The sequence below is a fragment of the Carassius carassius genome, chromosome 7 (assembly GCF_963082965.1).
Source record: "Carassius carassius chromosome 7, fCarCar2.1, whole genome shotgun sequence".
Taxonomy (NCBI): domain Eukaryota; kingdom Metazoa; phylum Chordata; class Actinopteri; order Cypriniformes; family Cyprinidae; genus Carassius; species Carassius carassius.
The window spans coordinates 14,005,096-14,032,676 of NC_081761.1; the positions used below are offsets into that span (position 1 = coordinate 14,005,096).

A 27,581-nucleotide genomic window follows, 5' to 3' on the forward strand; every position below is an offset into this window, starting at 1 on the left:
TGACAATAATTGCATGTTCATTATAATGACAAAATGTTGTGAACTAGCCATTCAAGACTGGATTCACAGACAGATGGTTCGGGGTTAAATTATTAATTAATCGTTAGACAGATTTGATTTCCACAGGTTCTGATAGGAGACTCAGTAACTGAGACTAATACCCTGAGGGACATTGCTGTTGTCTTGTAGATAAAAACACATGGAGGGAACATTCTGAGAGAAGAAAAGAACATGTGAAACTGCAGCGATCAGCGGTATAAAATATTCAGAACAGAGCCACTCCTTCCAAAGATGGGCTAAAGCGCACTGATGTGTACAAATGGGATTTTCTCAAATGTAAAAACACGATGAGATGGAGTGATGAAACGGAAAATTTCAACAAAATAATGAATATTAGCAGTCCTGGATAATTCAATGTGGATAATTGAATTTTCTTGGAACATCTGTGATGATGTCTATGTTTAGATTCAGTATGATTATGTTGTTATATAAGCAGAATTCCCTTCATAATCAAAGGAATTCATTCACATTCTAAGCAAGAGGCATCACACTCTCTTGACTCACAATGCAAACGAGGAAATTAAGAAGAGCGTATGTTCTGTGTATCTGTGCATGAGATTGCAGCTGTGATGGGGAGAGAGACAGACAGAGCAAACAATATGCAGCTCGCATAAAATCTGTTCAACGTGAATCAAGTTTTGAATGAATGCACTGATGCAAACTCTCAGTATTTTGATGCAAGATATGCATCAAACTAATGTCAAGCCTGCCAGCCTGTCAACCATGAGTTGACTTTAATGTCAAGGTACACATAAAACATCACCGTTGTTTCAGAAAATGTATTCATTTCCTTTATTTATTTAGTAGAAAGATGTCAACTTTGATGTTCAAACAGATAAATATTTAAGAATTAAGGTGTCAAATTATTTTTAGAAGATGCAATATTGGTTCTTACCAATTAGAAGCCCATGTTGTTAGATTGTATTGTAGCATATTTTTGTTGTTGCAACAAGGTTCACCTCATGTTAAAAAAATATGGTGTATAAAGAGTTTTCACACATTAAATTAAACATAACATTTTAAAGACAAACAAACGCTGAAATAGCATTTTCTAATAAAACATACTCCAATGACCTTTGCTGTATTTATACATATATATTAATAAAGTGAGTTTATTACTAGAATAATATAATAATATAAATAATTAAATTAAGCCACGCTCAAAAAGACAAAACAAAAAACATTCATTCTGGATCAAAGGTCAGAATGTCAGTAATAAGTGACTTCTATTCTTCAAACAATGAGCTTTTTAATAAACCAAGAAAAGTTGCAGTAGAAACATTTTAGCAGTGCTATCTGTCTTTTTGCACTTCTGTAGTCCATGGTGAATATGTTTAACACTGGAAGCTGCACAAAAAGAGATATTGGCTAGGTCACAATTAATTTTCAGTTATGAGTGTGCACATGGTCATTCCTTTTAATTACCACTAAACCATATACTATTAATTTCTTTTTTCCTTGATTCAATATGGTGCTCTTTTCCCCTGGCATTTCTAATGGCTGATACTTGCAGAAACTATTTCACAGAAGTCATAACCACATATCTGCACACTGGTGTTTTATTAAATCCTTTCCATTAAAGGAAATATCAGGTATGCATTTCAATGCATGGGCGTTGGTTAAAGAATGAGACTTTAATGTCCTGTTCCCACAGGAACAGTGATAGCTAATAGATACAGGACATGCCGAGCAGCAGGATACAGGCTGGGCTTGTAAATGCTCAGGCTAAAAATCCTATTTGAAAGTCGCTTTGAAAGTTTACTTTCAAAAGACTGGATCGGCATTAGTGTCACTCACACATACACACACAAATCACAGCATGGAACACCAACAACAGAGGAAGCAACAGAGAATTTAGCACTATGACACTAAAGAATTACAGCCCATGACGAGAGTGACTGACACTCTTAACGAGGCCCCTACTGTGAAGAAATTATAGATTCCATCAGAGGCAACACATTAATTTATCTTTTGTTCTCTTGCATAATCAGAGTAATCATGAACACTTTTTGCACTTATTTCTGCAATTCGCTATATGATGTCAACCTCTTTAGACTGACAAATAAAATAAAAATAGTAAAATTTCATATAACATGAACATATAACTGCAATGTTATAATATATATATATATATATATATATAATTTAATATAATATAATTAAATGCATGTTGAATATAAACATTAAATAAAAATTATAAATGATAGTTTAAATGTATATTAAATGCAATTAACTGAACAGTAGAGTTTTAACCCACTTAAGTACAACTTTAGTATACAGTATATATCAAGTCACTTTTATTGTCACATCACCACAGCACATGTGCCTTGGTGAGTGAAATTCTTGGGAGCATGCTACAGAAATTGCAGAAACATATTTTACATATAACCATGCAGACTTCATCAGATGCAATATGCACATTAGGGATATGCCGGTATCAAATTTTCATGTTGCAATTAATTGCTAATGCTTTTATCAAGGTATATGGTAATATCACGGTATTGAAATTTAGTTTAATAAAAGTGGTCATATATATATACTAATATATAATTTTAAGTACATCTTTATAACATACAGTTTCATAATTTCTTCTATTGTTTTTTAAATTAAAGTTTAATACTTTTTAATGTAATTTTTTTTCTATTGAAGCTGTATTTAAATGTATTTTTATAAATATGTAATTAATAAGGTTGCACATTTGAAATATTTTATAGGCTATGTAATACTGAATCATGCACTGTAACAACTGGGTGAAGGAGTGGCAGGAAGCAAGTGCGAGATTAATGATATTTAATGAAGACAATGATACAGACAGTACTTGAGACACAAACAACGCTGGGAGGAATGCACAGTCCAAGATGGTGGTGATGAGTGACAAATACGGAAGGCGGAGATGAGTGGGCAGCAGGAGAGGGTGACACAGGAACTGCAGGGAAGCGAGCCGAAGGTAAGTGGTGTTGCTTGGTGGTGGGTTGCGTAGAGTGGACGGGGTTCCGGGGAGAGACGGACATCCAACGCAGAAACACACAAAAAAGCAAAGCATAGGTCATAAACATGAGCCAACGCTCTCACGAACAAAAGGTGCTAGACAAGCCAATAAATAGGGATGAGTAATGAGTGACAGCTGTTGCTGATGACAATTAACGGAGACGCCCACAAACTAATCAGTGCTGATGCGTAACACACAGACTTCACCCACAAAGTGCAAAACCCAGAGATCACGGTTTACCAACCGTGACAGTACAACCCCCCCCCCCTCTAAGAACGCCTCCTGGAGTTCCCAGAAGGGCCTACCTGCTGATTGTAATCATCAATAAGGGAGTGATCCAGTATGTCCCTAGCAGGTACCCAACTCCTCTCCTCCGGACCGTAACCTTCCCAGTCCACCAAGTACTGGAATCCTCGTCCCCTCCGTCTCAAGTCCAGAATACGATTAACCGAATAGGTCGGTTCCCCATCTACGAGACGCGGCGGCGGGGGAACCGGGGTAGGCGGATTAATACATGAATAAAACATGGGTTTAATTTTGGATTTTGGTGACAGTAAACAGGCCAATGAATTTGGGAGCTAATTTGTTAGAAACGGAACGGAGAGGAATATTGTTAGTAGAAAGTCACACTTTTTGACCCACGACGTAAACAGGAGGCTTTGACCGGTGGCGATCGTCCTTGGCTTTAGTGCGCTCCCTCATCCGGAGCAGGGTCTCTGGTCCAGGTGCGGTGTCACCTCAGGACAAACGCTTGAGCGGAGGGGACCGCGACTTCAGATTCCAGACTAGGAGAAGCTGGTGGCTGGTAACCTACGCTGCACTGAAACGGAGAGAGACCGTGGCTGACACTGGAAACGAATTGTGAGCGTACTCCACCATAGAGAGTTGTTGGCTCCAGGAAGAAGGATTCTTGGAGACCAAACATCGCAACGTTCTCTCTAAATCTTGGTTGGCTCGCTCAGACTGCCCGTTACTCTGGGGATGATAACCCGAAGACAGACTAACCGTCGCTCCTAGCAATTTACAAAATTCCTTCCAAAATTTGGATATGAAATGGGATCCCCTGTCAGAAACCACGTTTACCGGGAGGCCATGTAACAGAAAGATGTGATCTAGGACAGTGACCGCTGTCTCCTTGGCTGTAGGTAATTTGGGCAAGGGAATGAAATGTGCCGCCTCCGAGAACCGGTCCGCTATGGTCAAAACGACCATCATGCCATTAGAGGGTGGGAGGGTGGTAACAAAATCTAGTGCGATATGTGACCAGGGTCTCGAAGGGACAGACAGCGGTTGAAGAAGCCCATCAGGAGGCCGGTTAGACGACTTACCACTGGCGCAAACTGAGCAAGCCAAAACAAAATCGTGGACGTCACGAGCCATAAGTGGCCACCAGAATCGTTGTTTAACTAACCCCTTGGTTCGGCTTATACCTGGATGACAAGCAACGTTAGAGCAGTGACCCCACTGAATAACTTCGGACCGTAAATGCAGTAAATGCAGTTTCGGCTGCATTCGACCACCTGAACGGAGTACTGGGGGAGGTCAAGGCCGTCAGAGGTGAGACAAGTTGGCTGAAATTACGAATTAAACGTTGATAAAAATTGGCGAACCCCAGAAACCGCTGAAGGGCCTTACGGGAATCTGGAGATAGCCAATCTATCACAGCCTTAACCTTGTCAGGATTCATACGTATTCCCTCGGACGAGACGATATACCCTAGGAAGGGGACAGACTGTGCATGGAATATGCATTTCTCCGCCTTGACAAAAAGCCCATTCTCGAGTAACCTCTGGAGCACTCATCTGACGTGTTGAACATGTTCCTGGAGAGATGAAGAAAAAATCTGTATGTCATCCAGGTAAACATATATAAACTGATCTACCATGTCTCTCAACGCGTCATTAACGAGTGCTTGGAAAACCCCTGGCGAGTTGGAGAGCCCGAACGGCATCACCAAATATTCAAAGTGCCCTCTAGGGGTGTTAAAGGCGGTTTTCCATTCATCCCCCTTCCTGATGCGGACCAAATGATAAGCGTTACGTAAATCCAATTTTGTGAATACGGATGCTCCCTGTAACCTCTCGAGAGCTGAAGACATCAACGGTAACGGATAGGTGTTCTTTATCGTGATGTTGTTCAGCTCTCGGTAGTCAATACAAGGTCACAGAGAACCATCCTTCTTACCCACAAAAAAGAATCCCGCCCCTGCTGAAGAAGAGGAAGGGCGGATGAACCTCGATGCCAAGGAATCAGAAATGTATTTCTCCATGGCCTCCCTCTCCGGAACAGAAAGAGAGTAAAGCTTGCCTTTAGGCGGAGACTCACCTGGCACTAAATCTATAGCACAGTCGTAGGGACGATGCAGAGGAAGAGAAGCAGCACGGGACTTACTGAACACCTCCTTCAGGTCCAAGTACTCCGCGGGCACGTTTGATAACACCATGGTCTCTTTCTGAAAGACAGAAACAGGCACAACAGGACAAGCAGAAACCAGACAAGACTCATGACAACTTTCTCTCCACAAGGTGACTGTGTTGGAACCCCAATTCACTCGTGGATTATGTTTGATTAACCAGGGGTGACCTAAAACAATGGGAGCTACAGGGGAGTCCATGAGGTAAAAGGATATGGTTTCACTGTGGTTGCCTGAGGTGAGCAGAGTTATGGGTTCAGTGTAGTGGGTGACGTGTGGCAGTTCCTGGCCATTGAGTGCGGTGACATGGATGGGATGAGACACAGGAAGGACTGGAAGGTTCAAGTGACATGCAAGGAGAGAGTCAATGAAATTACCTTCGGCCCCAGAGTCCAGAAGGGCGTGACAGTCATGAGTGTGGTTCTCCCACCACAGTTTCACTGGAAGGAGAGTCGATGATGTGGTTAAGGACTTCCCGGTGGAGATCCCACCCGATAGTAGCCTCAAACTTACTACCGGGCTGGCTCTTTTTACCGGGCAGGAATGGATGGAATGCTCCGAGCCACCGCAATACAAGCATAGTCCTTGGGACCTCCGCTGCTCTCTCTCCCTCCGGGAAAGCCGAGCTCTACCCACCTGCATGGGTTCGCGATCGTCGACGGGACCGACCATGTTCTCTCGACTTGAGCGGCCCCTTTCCGGAGAGACGTATTGGCGTGTAGGACTGACTTGTCTACACAGGCGGTTAATCCGAGCATCCACCCAGAGTGCCAGGTCGATTAGGCCGTTGAACGTTGGGGGCAGCTCAAGGAGGTAGATCTCCTTCTGAACACGGTCGGTCAGCCCATGCAGGAATCGATCCCACTGCGCCACCTCGTTCCACTGGCACACGGCCGCCAGGGTGCGGAACTGAATGGAATAGTCGGCCACCGATGATTCTCCTTGTTTGAGGTTCGAGAGCTGGTGAGCGGCTTCCCTGCCGGCCGCGGCTCGATCGAACACCCATTTCATCTCTTCGGAGAGGGCGTGGAACAAGGCGCAACATGGATGTTGATTCTCCCACACCGCTGTCCCCCATAAGGCGGCACTGCCAGAGAAGGTGCGGGGCTGCAATGCAAAATGCATGGAACATTTGTTAAGGAAAGTCTTGCAAAAGTTTGGCTCACCGGAGTAACTCTCTGGTGCTGGAAGTCGCGGCTCTGGCCGGAAGTGGTCCTGGGAGGTCTCCCGGGGGACGGGCGACGCAGGCAGTGCGGTGGGCACAGTGGGAGAGGTGAGTTGATGAATCCGCTGGGTGAGCCCGGACACCTGTGTCACCAGCGCTTGGATCGCACGTCCGGTGTTCACGATGCTCTCCTGCTGCTGATCCATGCGGTTGACGCTGTGGTGAATGAATTCAGACAGTGAAGTGGTGCTCGCTGCTTCCATGTTTGGTGAGAGCATTCTGTAACGACTGGGTGAAGGAGTGGCAGGAAGAAAGTGCGAGATTAATGATATTTAATGAAGACAATGATACAGACAGTACTTGAGACACAAACAACGCTGGGAGGAATGCACAGTCCAAGATGGTGGTGATGAGTGACGAATCCGGAAGGCGGAGGTGAGTGGGCAGCAGGAGAGGGTGACACAGGAACTGCGGGGAAGCGAGCCGAAGGTAAGTGGTGTTGCTTGGTGGTGGGTTGCTTAGAGTGGACGGGGTTCCGGGGAGAGACGGACATCCAACGCAGAAACACACAAGAAAGCAAAGCATAGGTCATAAACATGAAACAACGCTCTCACGGTCACAAGACGCTAGACAAGCCAATATATAGGGATGAGTAATGAGTGACAGCTGTTGCAGATGACAATTAACGGAGACGCCCACAAACTAATCAGTGCTGACGCGTAACACACAGACTTCACCCACAAAGTGTAAAACCCAGAGATCACGGTTTACCAACTGTGACATGCACTACAGTTTAAATGATAATCAAGTACTTTACATGTGCTTTAGTATGTCAGGAGAAGTGTAATTCTTTAAAGCATCATAAAAAATAGGTTACACTTTATTTTAAGGTGTCCTTGTTACAGTGTAATTATACATTTAGGTATTAAGAAATATTAATTAACTACATGTACTTAATATATGGTTAGGGTTTGTGACGCTAACAATGGAGGACAGGAGGCAGATGCAAGTAAAGGTAGTTTATTGACAGGAGTTGTGATGGATGAATGCTGGTGAGTGACGCAGGAACCACGATGGCAGCACAGACAGGTGGGTAGGTGATTTGAGTGCGTTGGTAGAGATGACGGTGGTGGTAGATCGGTGATCCGTGGTGATAATCCGTGAGTGACTGTGATAATCCAAAGTAGACCGAACAGGAAACAGGGCAAGGACAGGAACACCGGAGCACGAACAGACATCAACACATGGACCTCAAACAACGATCTGACAAACAGGAGACGAAAGACAGGGCGTTATATAGGCGGTTGGAATGAGATGCACCTGCCGCTGATCAGGCGATCAGTGGCCACACCCACATGAACCAATCAACATGACATAACATGACTACAGCTGGAGACGGTGCGTTCACGAACCGTGACAGTACCCCTCCTCCTAAGGACGCCTCCTGGCGTCCCCAGAATCTCTTACCTGTCGATTGTAATCATCGATAAGGGAGTGATCCAGGATGTCCCTGGCAGGTACCCAACTTCTCTCCTCCGGACCGTAACCCTCCCAGTCCACCAAGTACTGAAATCCGCGTCCCCTCCTTCTAGAGTCCAGAATACGATTTACCAAATAGGTGGTCTCCCCATCTACGAGACGCGGCGGGGGAGGGACCGGGGTAGGCGGATTAATGGGAGAATGAAATACGGGCTTAATTTTGGACACATGAAAGGCGGGATGAATTCTCCTGTACGTAGGAGGGAGTTTAAGGCGGACTGCCACCGGACTAATGATTTTGGTGACAGTAAACGGGCCAATAAATTTGGGAGCCAATTTATTAGATACGGACCGGAGAGGAATATTCTTGGTTGAAAGCCACACCTTTTGACCCACGACGTATACGGGAGGCCTAGACCGGTGGCGATCGGCCTTGGCCTTGGTGCGCGCCCCCGCTTGGAGTAGAGTCTCACGGGCTCTGGTCCAAGTGCGGTGGCACCTCTGGACGAAGGCGTGAGCGGAGGGGACCGCAACTTCGGATTCCATACTGGGAAAAATAGGTGGCTGGTAACCTACACTACACTCAAAAGGAGATAGGCCCGTAGCTGATACTGGTAAGGTATTGTGGGCGTACTCCACCATAGACAATTGTTGGCTCCAGGAGGAAGGATTCTTGGAGACCAAACATCGCAACACCCTTTCCAAATCTTGGTTGGCTCTCTCGGTTTGACCATTGCTCTGGGGGTGAAACCCTGAGGACAGACTTACAGTCGCTCCCAGTAGTCTACAGAATTCTTGCCAAAATTTAGCCACAAATTGGGGTCCCCTGTCGGAAACCACGTCTATCGGGAGGCCATGTAAACGAAAGACGTGGTCTACGACGGTCAACGCTGTCTCCTTGGCTGAGGGTAATTTGGGCAAGGGAATAAAGTGGGCCGCCTTCGAGAACCGGTCCACCACGGTTAAAACTACCGTGTTTCCCTGGGAGGGTGGGAGGGCGGTAATAAAATCTAGAGCGATGTGGGACCAGGGTCTCGAAGGAACCGGCAGCGGTTGGAGTAACCCATCAGGGGGCCGATTGGAAGTCTTACCAGTGGCACAAACCGAGCAAGCCAAAACAAAACTGTGAATGTCGCGAGCCATAAGTGGCCACCAGAATCGTTGCTTGACTAAAAATCTAGTACGGTTAACCCCTGGATGGCAAGCTACATTCGAGCAATGTCCCCACTGGATAACGTTGGACCTTAATCCCTCCGGCACAAATAAACGGTTCGGTGGGCACCCGGGCGGAGGCGTTACCCCTTCTAAGGCCGTTCTGACCTTCGATTCGATCTCCCATGTGAGAGTGGAGACCACTAATGTCTCAGGAAAAATACACTCGGGAGTGGACGGGCGTTCGGAATGGTCAAAAATACGCGACAAAGAATCAGGTTTGATATTTTTGGAACCCGGGCGGTACGAGATAGTAAAGTCAAAACGTCCGAAAAAAAGTGCCCACCGAGCCTGCCTGGAGTTCAACCTCTTGGCGGTGCTAATGTACTCTAAATTCTTGTGGTCAGTCCATACTATAAAAGGAACCCCCGATCCCTCTAACCAGTGTCGCCATTCCTCTAATGCCATCTTAACTGCCAACAATTCTCGGTTACCAATATCATAATTTCGTTCTGCCGGAGATAAACGATATGAAAAATACGCGCAAGGGTGGACCTTGTCGTCTAAGGGAGAACGTTGAGATAACACCGCTCCTACCCCCACCTCTGATGCGTCGACCTCCACCACGAACTGACGTGTAGGGTCAGGGGTAATCAGAATAGGGGCTGAAATGAAACGGCTCTTCAGTTTGGCAAACACAGCCTCAGCTGTGTCCGACCACCTGAACGCAGTCTTGGCGGAGGTCAAGGCGGTCAGAGGTGCGGCTAGTTGGCTGAAGTTGCGAATAAAACGCCGGTAGAAGTTAGCGAACCCCAGAAACCTCTGTAGGGCCTTACGGGAATCTGGGCTTGGCCATTCTACCACAGCCTTAACCTTCTCGGGATCCATGCGTATTCCCTCAGTCGACACGATATACCCCAAAAATGGAATTGACTGTGCATGAAATTCGCATTTCTCCGCCTTGACAAAAAGCCCATTCTCTAGCAACCTCTGAAGCACTCGTTGGACGTGCTGCACATGTTCCTGGAGAGACGAAGAAAAAATCAATATGTCGTCCAGGTAGACATAAATGAACTGATCGATCATATCTCGCAGCACGTCGTTGACAAGTGCCTGGAAGACCGCTGGGGAGTTGGAGAGCCCAAAGGGCATAACCAAGTATTCAAAGTGCCCTCTGGGGGTGTTAAAAGCGGTCTTCCATTCATCCCCCTCCCTGATCCGAACCAAATGATACGCATTGCGTAAGTCCAGTTTTGTGAAAATTGACGCTCCCTGCAACCTCTCGAAGGCCGAAGACATCAACGGCAAAGGATAAGTATTCTTTACCGTGATGTTGTTCAGTCCCCGGTAATCAATACAAGGTCGCAGAGATCCGTCCTTCTTTCCCACAAAAAAGAACCCCGCCCCCGCAGGAGAAGAGGAAGGGCGGATGAATTTAGAAGCTAGAGAATCAGAAATATATTTCTCCATAGCCTCCCTCTCTGGAACAGAAAGTGAATAGAGTTTGCCCTTAGGCGGAGACTTACCTGATAGTAAATCTATGGCACAGTCGTAAGGACGATGCGGAGGAAGAGAAGCAGCCCGAGACTTACTGAACACTTCCTTCAGATGGAGGTACTCAGCGGGCACGTTAGACAAATCCACCGCCTCCTCCTGCAACACAGACACAGACACAGACGGACAGGCAGACACTAGACAAGACTCATGACATCTTTTACACCAAGACAAAACGGAGTTAGAGAGCCAGTCAATGCTAGGGTTGTGGAGGAGAAGCCAAGGGTGTCCGAGGACAATGGGTGCCAGGGGAGAGTCAAGGATGTGAAAAGAGATGGTCTCAGAGTGATTGCCAGAGGTGATGAGTGTAATGTCTTCAGTGATGTATGATATGGTGGGAAGTTGCTGACCAGTGAGGGCGTGAACCGTGATGTGGTGCGGAAGAGGTCTGAGGGGAATGTGGAGCTTGTGGGCTAATGTGCTGTCCATGAAGTTACCCTCAGCCCCGGAATCCAGTAGTGCCTGACAGTGATGTGTCTGTGCTGACCACCGCAGCCATACCGGGAGGAGCGTAGAAGATGATGGTGATGATGATGATGAGGTCTTCTCGGCGGAGATCCCACCCGATAGTAGCCTCATGCGTACTACCAGGCCTGGCCCTTTTACCGGACAGGCGTGGGCTCGATGTCCGGCTCCCCCGCAGTAAAGGCAAAGGCCCAGGGACCTCCGCCTCTCCTTCTCCTCCCGGGAAAGCCGAGCTCGCCCTACCTGCATGGGCTCGTGATCGTAGACGGGGCTGGCCACGTCCCCGCCGCTGAACCGCACGTCTGCCGGTCCCCTGGATGGGGTGTTGAGTAGCCCCCTCCTCTCCATCCGTGCCAGACGTGCATCGACCCGAAGGGCCAGCTCAATAAGTCCATTGAACGACGGGGGAAGGTCCAGGGCGTAGATCTCCCTCTGGACGCGGTCAGCCAGCCCATGCAGGAACATGTCCCACTGCGCCTCCTCGTTCCAATGGCACTCCGCCGCCAGGGTCCGGAACTCGATGGAATAGTCCGAGACGGATCTCTCGTGCTGGCGTAACTCCGCCAGCCTCCTGGCCGCCTCCCGTCCTGCGGCGGCCCGATCAAAGACCCGTCTCATCTCGGCGGAGAGCGCCTGGAACGAGGCGCAGCAAGGGTCCTGGTTCTCCCACACCGCTGTTCCCCACAATGCCGCCCTCCCAGAGAGCAGGGTCAGAACGAAGGCCACCTTGGCCCTCTCACTGGCGAAGGTTCTAGGCTGGAGGGCAAAATGCATATCACAATGGTTAAGGAAAGCTCTACAATAGTCGGGCTCACCCGAGTACGCTTCCGGAATCGGGAGGCGTGGTTCCGGCTGGGAGGGGACCTCCGATGGGGCTGGTGGAGCAGGCGGTGTGAGTGGCGCAGTGGGAGCTCGTAATAGCTGGAACTGTTGGGTGAGCTCGGACACCTGCGTCACTAAAGCCTGAACCGCGCGACCAGTGTCGTTAGGGGTCCGCTCCTGGGAGTCCATCCTCCGAACACTGGCGCTGAGGAAAACTTCGAGGGAGGAAGGTTGATTACTCGCTGCCTCCATGTTGGTCAGATCGTTCTGTGACGCTAACAATGGAGGACAGGAGGCAGATGCAAGTAAAGGTAGTTTATTGACAGGAGTTGTGATGGATGAATGCTGGTGAGTGACGCAGGAACCACGATGGCAGCACAGACAGGTGGGTAGGTGATTTGAGTGCGTTGGTAGAGATGACGGTGGTGGTAGATCGGTGATCCGTGGTGATAATCCGTGAGTGACTGTGATAATCCAAAGTAGACCGAACAGGAAACAGGGCAAGGACAGGAACACCGGAGCACGAACAGACATCAACACATGGACCTCAAACAACGATCTGACAAACAGGAGACGAAAGACAGGGCGTTATATAGGCGGTTGGAATGAGATGCACCTGCCGCTGATCAGGCGATCAGTGGCCACACCCACATGAACCAATCAACATGACATAACATGACTACAGCTGGAGACGGTGCGTTCACGAACCGTGACAGGGTTAGGATTAGGGTTTGGTTTAGGGTTATTTGCATGTAATTATGCATATTTTATTGTTATTATAATAGTAAGTGCATGTAACATGTGTAACAAGGACACTTTAAAATAAAGTGTTACCAAAAATTATTAAAACAATTATTTAAAATGCACCTTCAAGTAAAGTTTTTAATTTAAGTTTCTGGTCCCACTTTATATTAAGTGGCTTTATCTACTATGTACTTACATTTTTAAACACTGGCTTGTAATTACATCTGTAAATATTTCTGTAATTTCATTCTTAATTACACTTTTGACCAATCCCTTATACCTTAATTCACCCTTAAACCTAACATTACCACCAAACCTGTCCCTAACTGTATCCTATCCTCTCAATAGCAGCTGAAGTGTTTTGTAATACATCATGAACACTATAAATACATTGTACTTAGTTTTTGATGTAGGTACATAGTACCTAAGACCCTAAGGCCACCATTGTAACCTTATGAAGTTTAAGTACATTTCAGTGGTCTTTTATTTAAAATATGATCAAGATCACTTGATGATAACCCTGCAAGGATTTGAAATGAACAATTTGCACAGATGAACCACTGGTGGTACACCACAGTTGTATGCCAGTTAGAAATGCTTTTTTAACACTAAAATGGAGAAACACATATTCTGACACAGAAGACACATATACTGGTGAAACTATATAAATTGGACTACATGTTCTACTGCATGCACTTAATTGGTCAGAAGAAATATGAAAAAATCCTCATGTAGATTGCTGATCCACATGAGATTTGAGATTTGTCTGATTTGCCTGCTCTTTTTCCTCCTCCTCCCCAGACTGCAGCTGTCTACTCTCATTAACACTGAAAGCAAGGCATTTGGCATTTCAAATAAGTGTAGAGTTAACATACACTAAGTTGCTTGTGAAATGTACACATCAGAGATTTGGTGTTCCAGATTACCCTAATTCATTCTAATGGAATAAGTGTTTGGGCTTCAGGCCCATCTCAGCCTGAGGGTTATGCAGTGTCTGGTGAACGTGATTGAAATGCATATTTCAGGTACATAAAAGATTGTGATAGAGACCAAGAAAGAGAGTGTTTCAGACTAACTCTATCCTGGTCACATCTAAATTTCATTGCTTATTTAAAAGTCTTTTTCCCACTGGCCGGCACACTCTCATTACTATGTATATGCCGTCATTGATTAACCCTCTATTGCCTCGGGTTAACTAACCCATTTTTTTTTTTTTTTTCAAATTTGCAAGCACAAGATGTTTAAAAGATAAATATGGCAATAAAATGGTTTATAAAAAAGGGATGACTAAAATAAACCAATAAAAAGCTCTTTTATGTTCATACTTGGTGGACGTTTTAAAATCTTTTCTATGTACACTGTGTGAAAGTGTCACTCAAATAAGTCATTTGTATTGATTTTTATTTTTATTTATATATCAATCTAGCTAGCTAGCTAATTAGGAACATTTAAAACACACACACACAAATCATGAAGGAACTGGGTAAACAAATACAACAGCTGCCGTGTAAACTCAAAGCTAAGCAAACAGAATCTTTGAAACACAATGTGGGACAGACTGATATTACATATTTTAAAAGACTGGAACAAGTATATGTCACTTTAGCCTGCCTGGGAAACAAGCCCTCAACTTTTCCTCACACTTGAGTGCTAGCATACAGTGTTAAACCCCAAATAACAATCAAGGAGACTCCAGGGGGGACACGGGGCTATGAGATCAGCAAGCTGAACCTGACAGTGATGGTGTGACTGGTGATTTATTGAATTTCATGCAAATGGTGAAACATAATAGCAAAGACATCTCAATGGAAGCTTTGTGACAGTGAGACTTGTAAAAAGAGAAAGTTGGACATAATGTAAAAGACGTGAAAGAGAAAAAGAGAACTGAGAATAGAAAGACAGTGTGTTCTCAACTGGTTTTGCTTTAGGATTTTTGGGGGATTTTGGATCAAACTTTGAAGTGCATTATTCCTATAACAACAATATATCAGTATATATTATTAAAACAGCAACTATATACTTAATAATAATTACAATAAACTTTTTTTATGGTGTTTGTTTTTCTTTTTCCAAGAGAACCTGTCACACCCCTGGACTCATAATGTTGTGTTTTCCCTGCATGTGTTCCATTCCCTATGTTCTGTGTGACCCAGTTTCTGTCCCTCCTTAATTGATTAGTTCGTAGGTGTGTCTGATTAGTTCCCAGGTGTGTCTCCTTAGTCCCTCGTTAGCCTGTCTTTACAACCCATGTCCTCTCAGTCTGTGTTTGTCTGGTCTACAAGTCAATACGTATGTCTTCTTCCTGTGTCCCATGTTGGATTTATCCTGTGTTGGATGAATAAAGACTCTCTCTATTATTCTCGACTCCGTGTTCCTTCCAGCAGCGTAGCGTGACAGAAGACCCAATCCACAAAACTGTTTAAATTGCGTTTCTCCCCTCGGTTTGTTTTCCTCAGTCCTTTTTTTTTCCGTAGTGTTGTGTCCATGGATCCACTCCTTCGCCCAGAATCCTCCTGCTGGAGGAGGAAGGACGTTCTTTTGAGGACCATATGAGACAGTTCCTACTGCTAGCTAACATCACCAGCTACTCGGACGATGCATTCTGCTCATTCTATAATGCCAGCCTGAACTCCGAGTGCAGAGCGTTGTCGTCCGAAGATGGTCCTCGGGAGGAATTCACTGCATTTGTGGAGTGGACTCTGGCGAGAAATGGGTCACATCTCACCATCTGCCTGATGGAGGACCTCGCCAGGTCCACTCCGGACCCAGAGCCCAGCCCACCATCTCCCCGGTGTGCGGAGCGCATGCCAGAGCACACCGCAACCAATGAGCCATTGCCACATAGAGCGATAGAGCTGAGGATCACTGCGGAGCCACACTCCGTGACGTCAAACCAGGTGTGTGAGCCGGCAACACCGCCTCCCATGAGGGAGTAGGACACGGACAGAGTGAGCATGGAGAGGATATCCATCCCCTGCACTGCGGCTGAGAGTGAGCTGGATATGGTGCGCCAAAGGTACAAAATGAGGAAGTGGATCTCATAGACTGGGAATTGGAACTGGAAGTTGACCTGTCCCCTCTCCTCTCTCTGTCGTCTCCGCTGGTCTCGTCCAGCCCTCCTTCATCCTTGGTTTCCTCGTCCAGCCCTGCGGGGGCTTCCAATTCTCCAGTAACCTGTGTGACCCAGTTTCTGTCCCTCCTTAATTGATTAGTTCCCAGGTGTGTCTGATTAGTTCCTTAGTCCCTCGTTAGCTGTCATTAAAACCCATGTCCTTTCAGTCTTTGTTTGTCAGGTCTACAAGTCAGTACATGTGTCTTCCTCCTGTGTTCCATGTTGGATTTACCCCTGTGTTGGTTTAATAAAGACGCTCTTGATTATTCTCGACCCTGTGTTCCTTCTGGCAGCGTAGCGTGATAGAACCTGTATTAAATGCATTGGAATTTTTTTTTACTACTTTGCGAAGGTTTGTTAATAGTTTTTGAGGATGAAGGGATGTAAAGTAAATTTTACTTTTTTAAATGTTTGACTCTCAGGCGACAAATCATTTTGTGACAAAATACTGTTCCATTTGATTGGACATATTGGGGAGCATTTTCATTTACTTCAATAAGTCTAATCATTTTTCTATAGTTTCTATGCATGAGATTAATTGTTCCATTTTATTATTTGCATTAACAAAATATTATATATTTTGACACATTTTGGTCTTCACCCACCAGCTGAAAACCACTGTAGTGAAAGAGAAAAATGCCTGTACTTTAAGTCTGTGAGAGAGGGAAAACAGTTTAGGAGAGAATTAAACAACTTTGAAAAAGACAGACTTTGTTTTTGCTTTGTTTTTTTTTCAATTACTCAAGCTCTTCTTTTTCTTATTACCACTTCTGCTGGAATGGATCAGACTGTTCTTTGCATGTGTGTGTGTGTATTGTGTGTTTGCTTACTCACAGTCCAGGCCTTTTATGGGGATTTATGTCAATCCAAGTATGATTATGGCAGCACAAGTTAGATCAGAATCAGAAACGCTGTAAATTACTCTTCTTCTCCACCAAGGAAAAAGCAAACCATTTTATATGGAAGCCTTATCAGGAACAAGATATTCTTTGACTCAAACATCAAATCATCCGGTGTAATAACACATCAAGTTTCACCTCATGCCATGCCAGCTCACTCTCTGTAGATTGTGTTATAGTCCAGATTAGCGATGAATATCTGCCTTTCAAACCTGAATGACTATCACTCTACTCTTCCCTTGATGAAAAACAATATATAGACGGAGGAAAGAGTAAAACAAAAAGCACGCTTTCCTAATAAATTCATTCAGTAATGTCAGTACTGGGCTAAAGGTGGCAGAGGGAAGAGAGAATATTGGTGAAGCAGCAAACCCTGGAAAGTTACTAATCTTTTATTATCATGCTCTCAGTTTTCTAGTGCCTAAATAATGTCACACATTGAAACATTAGCTTAAGTAACTTTAACTATCCACCTGTAGCATCTAGATAAGGTGGTAGAAGCAGGGTTGTCCATTTATTAAAGAAAATAATTATTTAATCACACATATTTCTGTAATTAATCATAATAACCTAACATTACAGTTGTTGTAATCATAAATAGTATAATAGTAGAAACAATATAGTTTAAAAATGTATTTATCTTTTTACTAATGAAGTCCAGTGTAAATAATACTAAATACTGACACTGATGCCTCTATAGCAGTCTGTGCTGACCATTGATGGATAATAATAATAATAATAATACTGTAATAATACATTTTATTTGTAATGCATTTTTCTTAAACCCAAAGCGCTACAGTAATAAATTAATAAATAAAATAAAACAAAACACCAAAAGCAATACAACAATTCATTAGAGAAAGACAGTCTTGAATAAATGTGACTTAATCAACTTTTTAAAATCTCCCAACGTTGGTGCATTTCTGGTGGACAGAAGAAGCACATTCCATAGCTTAGGGGCTTTGTATGAAAAGGCTCTTTCCCCCATGGTCTTTAGCTTACATGATGGCTGGTGAAGTGAAGAGCGAAGAGAGCGTGATGGAATATAAGGACTGATGAGATCACAAAGATACTCAGGTGCAGTCCCATGAAGTGCCTTGTATGTTAAAATAAGAATTTTAAAATCAATTCTTGCATTTACGGGAAGCCAGTGTAATTGTGAAAGAACTGGTGTAATGTGTTCACGAGGAGAAGTACAAGTGAGCACACGAGTGGCAGAATTTTGTATATAATTGTATAATTGTATATAATTGTATATATACTTGCTCAACGATTTAGCTGGAAGGCCAGAGAACAAGGCATTACAATAATCTAACCTAGTTGTTATGAAGGCCTGTATAAGCCTTTCTGTGTCTGCAAAAGACAGAAAAGTTGAAGTCTAAGTCGAGCTATGTTTCTCAGGTGGAAAAATGCAGTTTTAGAGATTTTAGAATTTTCAAATGATAATTGTGGATCAAAAATGACACCAAGATTTCACACCTGTGAAGTGGGGATTACCGTACAGGAATCAACAATCAAACTGATCTGCTCGGCCTTACGAGTAGCCGCCACTGTACCAATCTGCATCAGTTCAGTTTTGGAGCCATTCAGCTTCAGGAAGTTGTTATGCATCCAGATACTGATCTCTACTAAACAACCACGCAAAGCTATTAATGAGGAATGGACATCAGGACTAGTGGTGATGTAAATCTGCGTATTATCCGCATAGCAGTGATACCCAAGACCATGTTTCCTAATAATCTGCCCAAGTGGAAGCATATAAATGTTAAATAATATTGGACCCAATACTGAACCCTGAGGAACTCCCTGTCGAACAGGCACGGTATCTGATTTGTAGTTACCCAAGCCAACAAACTGGGCACGATTCGTTAAATAAATCCGAAACCAATTGAGGACAGCTCCAGAAAGACCCAACCAATTTTCCAGCCTGTCAAGCAGAAGAGAGTGACATATAGTGTCAAAAGCAGCACTGAGGTCTAACAAGACCAAAATACTGCATGCAGCGGAATCCGCCGCAATAAGAAGATAATTTACGACCCTAATTAAAGCGGTTTCAGTACTATGCCCTCTTCTGAACCCAGATTGAAAAGGTTCAAAGAGACTGTTCAGAGCTAGGTGATTATTTAACTGAACAGCCACAATGCTCAAGAACTTTAGCCAAGAATGGGAGGTTAGAAATCGGCCTGTAATTGGATAAATCAGATACATCACAACCAGTCTTCTTAGGAACTGGTGTAATGGCAGCTATTTTTAGTTCTGGAGGAACAATTCCAGAAGTCAATGACAAGTTCACAATTGAAGTCATAAAAGGGCAGATTGATGCAAGGCAGTTCATAATGACCGAGCAGGGAACCGAAACTAAAATACTGGTTGTAGAGTTCATGGACTTCACTACTTATAATAAAATCATCTCCGACCATTTCAGTTTGAGAAGTTTGAAAAGGTAGTAGTTGGGAAGTTTGAAGGCTGGATATTAACTAGCTCAAGAGGAGTGATGGTATTTAAAGTGCTATATATACCCTCAACCTTACCAGTGAAATAATGAAGAAACTTATTACACTGGTCAACAGAGGAATTAACAACGGCCTTAGTTGGTTTGAGAAGATTGTCAACAGTCTTAAACAGCGATTTAGAATTTGTTGCAGCGTTACCAATGATGCTTGAATAGTAGCTCTTATGTGCAGTTTTCAAAGCAGAATGGTAAGCAGACTGTTGTTCAGTGTAAAGAAGCCTGTGCACCGTCAGGCCAGATTTTTTGTACTGCCGTTCTAATTGTCTTCTGGCAGCTTTCATTAAACGTAAATCCGGGGTAAACCATGGAGAGGGTTTCCTAAAAGTAACAAGCCGTTCTCGCACAGGTGCGAACTCATCCAAAAGTGAGGAAAGCATGGAATTATAGTGCTTCACGGAGTTAGCAGTGGGAAGCCCAGAGACAAAAGTCGAAAAAAGAGTGAAGTCCATCTGCATTGTGATCCAGCGAGAATGGCAGAGCTTCAGGAATACCTCAGGACCAGCAACCAACGTATGTATCATCAGGAGGAACAGGTCTCCACCACCGCTCAGGCAGAACAAGCTCTAGTGACGCAGGTGTCCGAGCTCACTACCCAAATTCAATAGCTAAGACGCCTGTTACCCCCAACCCTACTACTATCACCAGCCAGCACGAGCCCAGGATACCAACGCCGGAGAGATATGCAGGTGAGCCAGAGCTGTGTCGAGCTTTTCTGACTAGATGCTCATTATTCTTCTCCCTGCAATCTGTAACATTTCCACTGAGAGATCCAGAGTGACGTTGGTGTTTAACCTGCTGTCGGGGCGTGTGGCTCTTTGGAGGACGGCGGTGTGGGAGAATAACGATCCTTGCTGTTCCTCATTCCAGGTACTCCAAGAGGAGATGAGACGGGTGTTTGACCAAGCGGTGTTGGGCCGTGAGGCGGCCCGCAGACTCTTTGATCTCCTGCAAGGCCCTGCAGAGGTTTCTGGGGTTCACCAATTTTTACAGACGTTTCATTCATAATTTCAGCCAACTACTTGTGGACAGGTTCTCGAAAGTGGTTCATTTCATTCCCTTGCCCAAATTACTTTCTGCCAAGGAGAGAGCAGTGGCTGTCATAGATCACGTCTTTAGTTGACATGGCCTTCCGATGGAAGTGGTCTCCGACAGGGGGCCCCAATTTGTATCCAAATTTTGTAAATTACTGGGGGCTACGGTTAGTCTGTCCTTGGGTTTCCATCCCCAGAGCAATGGCCAAACCATGCGGGCCAACCAGGATCTTGAGAGAGTGTTGCGATGTTTGGTCTCTAAGAACCCTTCCTCCTGGAGTCAGAGTACGCACATAATAATAATAATAATTCATTACATTTATATAGCACTTTTCTAGGCACTCAAAGCGCTTTACATAGTCTGGGGGTATCTCCTCATCCACCACCAGTGTGCAGCATCCACCTGGATGATGCGACGGCAGCCATAGTGCGCCAGAACGCCCACCACACACCAGCTTACTGGTGGAGAGGAGACAGAGTGATGAAGCCAATCAGCAGATATGGGGATTGTTAGGAGGCCATGATGGTCAGAGGCCAATGGGCAAATTTAGCCAGGATGCCGAGGTCACACCTCTACTCTTTTCGAAAGACATCCTGGGATTTTTAATGACCACAGAGAGTCAGGACCTCGGTTTAACGTCTAATCCGAAGGACGGTGCTTGTTGACAGTATAGTGTCCCCATCACTACACTGGGGCGCTAGGACCCACACAGACCACAGGGTGAGCACCCCCTGCTGGCCTCACTAGCACCTCTTCCAGCAGCCACCTAGTTTTCTCAGGAGGTCTCCCATCCAGGTACTGACCAGGCTCAGCCCTGCTTAGCTTCAGTGGGAAACCAGTCTTGGGCTCCAGGGTGATAACTCGTTGCCAGTGTCAGCTATGGGCCTATCTCCATTTAAGTGTAGTCTAGGTTACCAGCCACCAATTTTCCCACTCTGGAATCCAAGGTCGCGGTCCCCTCCGCTCACGCCTTTGTCCAGAGGTGTCGTTACACATGGAGCTACCTCCCGCATACAGGAGGGTTCACCCCGCATTCCATGTCTCCAAATTGATTGCTATTTAAACCTGTTTCTCACCCAGCCGTGTTGTCAGATCATTTCAGTGTGTCTGGGGTTCCGGCTGTTCATGTGCTTCCTGGTCTTCACTCTTCGTTCCAGATTCCGGCATTCGGCCGGTTTGGTTCGGTCATTGCATCCCTGCGTCGTTGTCCTGAGCAGTGGTAACCTCAGCCTGCCTGCCTGCTTCAGAGCCCGACTTCACTCGTCTGTGCTTTGTCCAGTGAAGCTGTCTATTGTCATTTACGAGTACTTGAGTATAATTAAACTTCTGTTATTTACTCGCTGTTGGATTCTCTGCCTTTCTTTCCGTAACCAGACGTAACAGTAATTAGTATTTTGTGATGGATATCAAATGGAACATTTTGAAAGAAATATTCCTCAAAGTAGTGTCTGTATGTGTGTTTGTGAAAAGAGGATAAATACTATACCTAGAATGAAATGTTTGGTACCTCTACATTATTAGGCAAACTAAATCTGTCCTATCTTGACTGACTGCTGCAATGCTTTTTTCCTATATGCACAATCAACCTTTGAAAATGTGCATTTGGTCTTCAGCAACCCCAACCGAGCATGTTACACTTCTCTTTGTCTCACTCTGCTGCCTGCCAATTGCTGCTGGCTTGATGATTGAAGTGATGATTGCATACAGAAGTCACTGGCTTCCCAACTTCATCGCATAAAAATGTCACTTGTTGCTGTTAATGCACTTAAAAAAAACACCACACTCTCTATTCTTCTCTATCTTATAATGTCTCATCTACACTGTAATACAATTATTTTTCTAAGTAATTGGGGAAAGTATGAAAACCTGTTTTTGTGTAATTTACTAATTTACTAACAATTTCAGAGTGAAAGTAAATCCAACACCAGAGTACGTCTTTTTTTCTGTTTTTCACTTCACATATGGGCAGTGTTGGGAAGGTTACTTTGGAAATGTAATAGGTTACAGATTACAAGTTACCCTATTTAAAATGTAATAGTAGTGTAACTTTTTCAATTACTTAATAAAGTAATGTAACTAATTACTTTTGAGTACTTTTTGATTACTTTTCTAAATTTGTGAAATTAAAGAATAATAAATAAAAGCATATACATCAACTTAAATACAGTTATCTAATAAGCATGTGACGTATTCTGTGTAATAAACTCCTGAAACATTGGTGTTTTTTTGAAACTGCTGTCTCTGTATATGATGATAGTTTTCTCAAAATAAGTAAAATGCACATGAAGTGACACAGAGCAGTTCTAGAAATTATGTTTATGTGATCGTGTACTCCTATATTGAGGCGGCAGAGGTTGAAAACACTGCGAGCTTCAGTAGGCCTATGTGTAGTAAATGAAACCATGTCTTTGCCATTAATTTACAGGAGGGGCGGACTGGGAAAAGAAATTCAGACTGAAAAATTCAAACTCATACAAACAAATTCATGGACAAAACTATTTTTTGTATGGACCTGACATAAAAAAGGTTTAAATCTTTAATGTGGGGACATGCAAAATAATTAAAAGTTCTCTCCTGAACTGCACCTTCACTTCCATTTTTCTCTTCAGTCTCTTTATTTTGCCCTGTTATCCATCTCTCTCATGACTTTAATACTCAATATTGAACAAAACTATACTTTACAATACAATACTCTACAATACTACAATATCTTTATAGAAAAATCCTAATACTGTACACGAGTCATGTTTTTCCCTTACAAAAAATTACCATGCTTTTATTAGCCTACATAAAAGTAAAATAACCTTGTTTTTTTTTGCAAATGGATTTGTATTTATTTTTAAATAAATACATTCGTAAAATATTTTTACATTTTTGGTTATCACATTTAAACAATAGTAACCAGTAACCTGGATTTATAGTTAAATATTAAAATGTTAATTTTCGTAAGGGTTGTGTTGTTGTCTGTCGTAGCTCCCCCTAAACCTATTAAAAAAAAATCGGAAATTTTTTTCAGCTAAATTACTACTGTAATATTACAACAGATAATAATGATGTCCTTTATATAGTATTTTGAGTGATGACTGATGAGCAACGTGCTGCTGCTTGATTAAATAAATAAAAAAAACAAAGACAAAAAAGCATCTTTACAGATGAAACTGACCTGAAACCCTGAACAGGAGTTCTGTTTCTCTGCTCCAGCAATCCACTCTATTTTCTCTCTCTCTCTCTCTCTCTCTCTCTCTCTCTCTCTCTCTCTCTCTCTCTCTCTCTCTCTCTCTCTCTCGCATTGATTACTCTGAGTCTGATCCAAACCGTTTGGCGGAGGCGCGGAGAGCGCGCGAGTCATAACTAAAAATTCATGACTTATTAGAGATTTAATTATCAAATGGCGGATTCGCAAATGATCGCTTTAGTACATTCGGCAGGCAATTATACAATAATGATATTAAATAGTGGGGCAAAATCGGCTGCCAGGCCACCGGGAATTGTCCCGGTTCTCCCGGTGTCCAGTCCGCGCCTGATTTCCACAGACAGGCAGAATGTGCAAGTCATATATTGCATTTTTGGGGCTTTATATTGCCTGTTTTGATTCAAGTGTACTGACCTACTTTTGATTTAGTCATCCAAAATGTGGCATATTCCGTCCGCGTTAGGCATTCCGTTTTTATGACTGGATTCTACAAACCAGACTGTATTTCCGCATCCCGGAAATTATTAGGGCGGTATGTCTCGGAATAGTCAGTGCAATTTGGGAAAGAAATCAGTTAAATCTGTATGTGGATGTGTGTAAATATTCAAATGTAATCCCCTTTGTAATCGTTAAAAATTTCATAAGTAACTGTAATTTAATTACTCATTTTTTCTTAGTAACTGTAACTAATTACAGTTACAATAATTTTGTAATTAAAGTACGTAACGCCGTTACATGTAACTAGTTACTCCCCAACACTGCATATGGGGCAAGCTGAAAACAAAAATATCATATTAACAGACCACCATCTTTTCAAAAGTAAATGGCAAATCAGATGCGCATGGAACTAATAATCAAATTAATGTAATTCATTAAGTTTTGCGGAAGACTTGATCATTAGGTGTATTGGATTTTAACTGAACTCTGCAATAGATCTGCAGGATCAGGATTGCGAACCCCAGGTATATCCAAAAAACTATATAATATCTTTGGAAAAATTAGTGTAGAACTCTTTCAGGCACCTTTAAAACAACTGTCTGTTTAGGCTAATTGTTACTCGCATTATAACAGATCTACATGCAAGTCTAAATGCTAAAATACACCATGCATGACACCACAGCTGATATATTCACACCTGTATCTGCACATTAGTTAATTTTACATTAATATGCAAAGTTATGTTGCTTGGCAACATTAAACAGCATATGATTAGGCATATGAAATACATGACCAGCAAAACTTAATGCAACATCATGCAATAACACAGTTCACAAATGTGAGGTTTATATAGAAGTAGTTTACTGGATTTGATGTAGAAGGTCAGACTTGAACCACAATGGACCCCGTTGCAATTTACTGGAACACCAGCTGTCAGTCAAGCCCCTGCCCCCTTTATTTAACATCAGAGCCTGATATCAATGATGCTCTTGCATCCGAATAAATCAAATCATTGCGTCATTCTTCCAATACCTAGTGGAAAAGCTTCTTAGAAGTGTGGAAGCAAAGGGAAGGATGAATATTTTTTTGGCATTACTCTTAAAGTAAATATTGATACAATCAGTGAGTTACGTTACTGACATGATGATAAGGTCTGGCTCACTGTTCAATAGGGTTCAGGTCTGGGTTTTGTGTAGGTTGTTCATTTCCAGTACGTTACTTATGTCAAAACAACAAACCGTCATTGGTATTTTCAATGCTTTTAAAAGCATTGGTTATTGATTAAGAGGGCACATAAATTAAGAAAATATATAAGTCAGATATACATTGCAGTATTCCGTTAAAAAAATAACAATGGTCAATTTCCTTGTGACTTAAAAATATGTATTATATCATATTTTCTTATTATTTTATAGAAAGACAACAGAGGTCCAGCAATCCAAGGCCATTTGTTTCACCTATTTTACTGTACCTTTTAAAGAAATCTGCCAACTCAGTCTACAATATTACCTTAATTGGCATATAGCTGACCAGAGTCATAAACTAAAGTAATTTTGTTGAAATACTAAGGGCAGTGATCTAGTTTTACCTCTGTAAATAGTTTAAGGGAATCCCACACCTTAAATGGTAAGAATGGAAATCCCCAAATTGATCCCCTCTTATTTTGTGAATGTCCAGACAAAATCAATCAAATAAATGTAATCATGCTTCGGCCGTAAGGGAATTAAAGAGACCATTTTCAGGAATGGAATGTGTTACTAATCCGAAAAGTCACAAACCAAGTTCTCTATTTGACAGGTTATTATTCAGAGGAGCAATTCCAGTTCCAATGCTAATGTGTAAGTGTGGTGGATTGTAGAATTTTTTTTTCCATTCCTCAAATTTGATTGGCTAAGTGATGATGCAAGGGTGCTGATTTGATAATGGGACATTTCACTTGTTTGTACTTGTGTTTACGCAGTGGTTGTTGGTAGGCTACTTTGATTTCTTTTGGGGGCTACTTTCTGTGTCAGCTAAGAATTTTTTTTAGAGCTAATCAATATTAAATGTCGTTTTAGCATAACACCCCTCGGTCATCACAGATTTATTGTAAGAGGCGTAATTGAAAGTACCGAGATAAGGCGAGCATAGAGACATGCACTTGATGCGTGCGCATACCCATACACTCATGCAATGAGTTAACCCATAATATACTTTAATTATAGGTCATAAAGGATTTCTTTCATCCCGTCCTTGCAATGTTTGCTGGCGTCTCACATTGGCGTAATAGCGAGAAAACCTAAGGATATTGTGCGGTATTTTTGTCAGTGATGAGCATGCGTCAGTGCGATCATGCCAGATGTTATGGAGTAGGCTATTAAAGGGTCGAGGTGCTGCAAGGTAAATCGCACTCAGACACTCTGAGAAGCTTTACACAAAGATAAACACACATGCTCATATATTTCTACAGTGAAATGATCAATCCTCGCTTTAATTTAGTAACTCTTTTGTCATACTTCACGTATATTCAAGCTAACAAGAAGTAACAGTTTACAACAACACCAAAGTAAAAGCACCTTGATGCACACGGAGTTCACTTTTACGATTAAATTTTAAGTTGCGCAAATTACTTTAGCAAAAAAGCAGCAGCACCTACCTTTAATACAAAATGACGTCCATATCAAAATTCCAAGGTGTAGAATTCCAAAATATCTTTGATTCTGCATCATTCCTGTAATGGGAAGTTCCTTGTACAAACAAACCGACGAAACTTTAGTCTGTCAGCATCCGAGCTGTGTGCAGAGGTAGGTAACACTTGCGCGCCCTCTCTCTCTCTCTCTCTCTCTCTCTCTCTCTCTCTCTCTTTTGCTTTTAATTTCTTAATCACATTTGTGACCACAATGCAATGCAAAGCAGCCTGTCTATAATCAGCATGTTATCCTTAAACGGTGACCCATTAACTGTCTTTTTCTGTGGTTTATCAATCTCTGCCAAGAAGAATCTAATCACACTGCATAACAAAACATAAACGATTTACGAAACTGGCGCGCGCTCTGACATTATGCGTAAAGACGCCATCTGGATACACGCTAACTGCAGGAATTATTTCACTCACTTGCTATGGATAATATGCTGCAAGCGCGACATGATGCTTGTAAAATTTACATTTATAAGTATTGAATCCGAGGGGAGATTTAAACCCTATTTTATTAGTGTTCTTCATGGATCATTATTTGGTTCAGTGAGGATTTATAAATATGAGTATGCATCATCAGGTGTTTCTGATCGGTGCACTAAATCTTAAGTATTACATTCCTCTCGTTAATTTATTTTAGAGGTTAAAGACGGGAACGGATAATCTGAAGGTCGCTGTTCTAAACACTGAAGTTTAATTCATGATTCCTGTCACTAGCCTACTGTGCCACTGAGCAATGCATTTAAAGCCATGTTGTTCACGACCCAATGTCCCTGAAGTCCAAATGATGTAGTCCGTTATACTGTAAGGTTAGCGCCAACCAGGTCTAGTTGTCACACATTTACTCCAGTGAATATTTTTTCAGGGTACATTATTTT

At 43.1% G+C, this 27,581-nt stretch overlaps 1 protein-coding gene across 1 annotated transcript in view; it reads right to left on the reverse strand.

Annotated features, from left to right (window-relative positions):
• Positions 1-26,795, reverse strand: part of chrna8 (cholinergic receptor, nicotinic, alpha 8) — a 90,533-nt gene extending 63,738 nt beyond the window's left edge. Inside the window, exon 1 of the mRNA XM_059553213.1 lies at positions 26,665-26,795. Within this exon, the coding sequence (XP_059409196.1) occupies positions 26,665-26,737 (73 nt within the window). The 5' untranslated portion in view covers positions 26,738-26,795. The remainder of the gene's footprint in view (positions 1-26,664) is intronic.
• Positions 26,796-27,581: the final 786 nt, after the last annotated feature.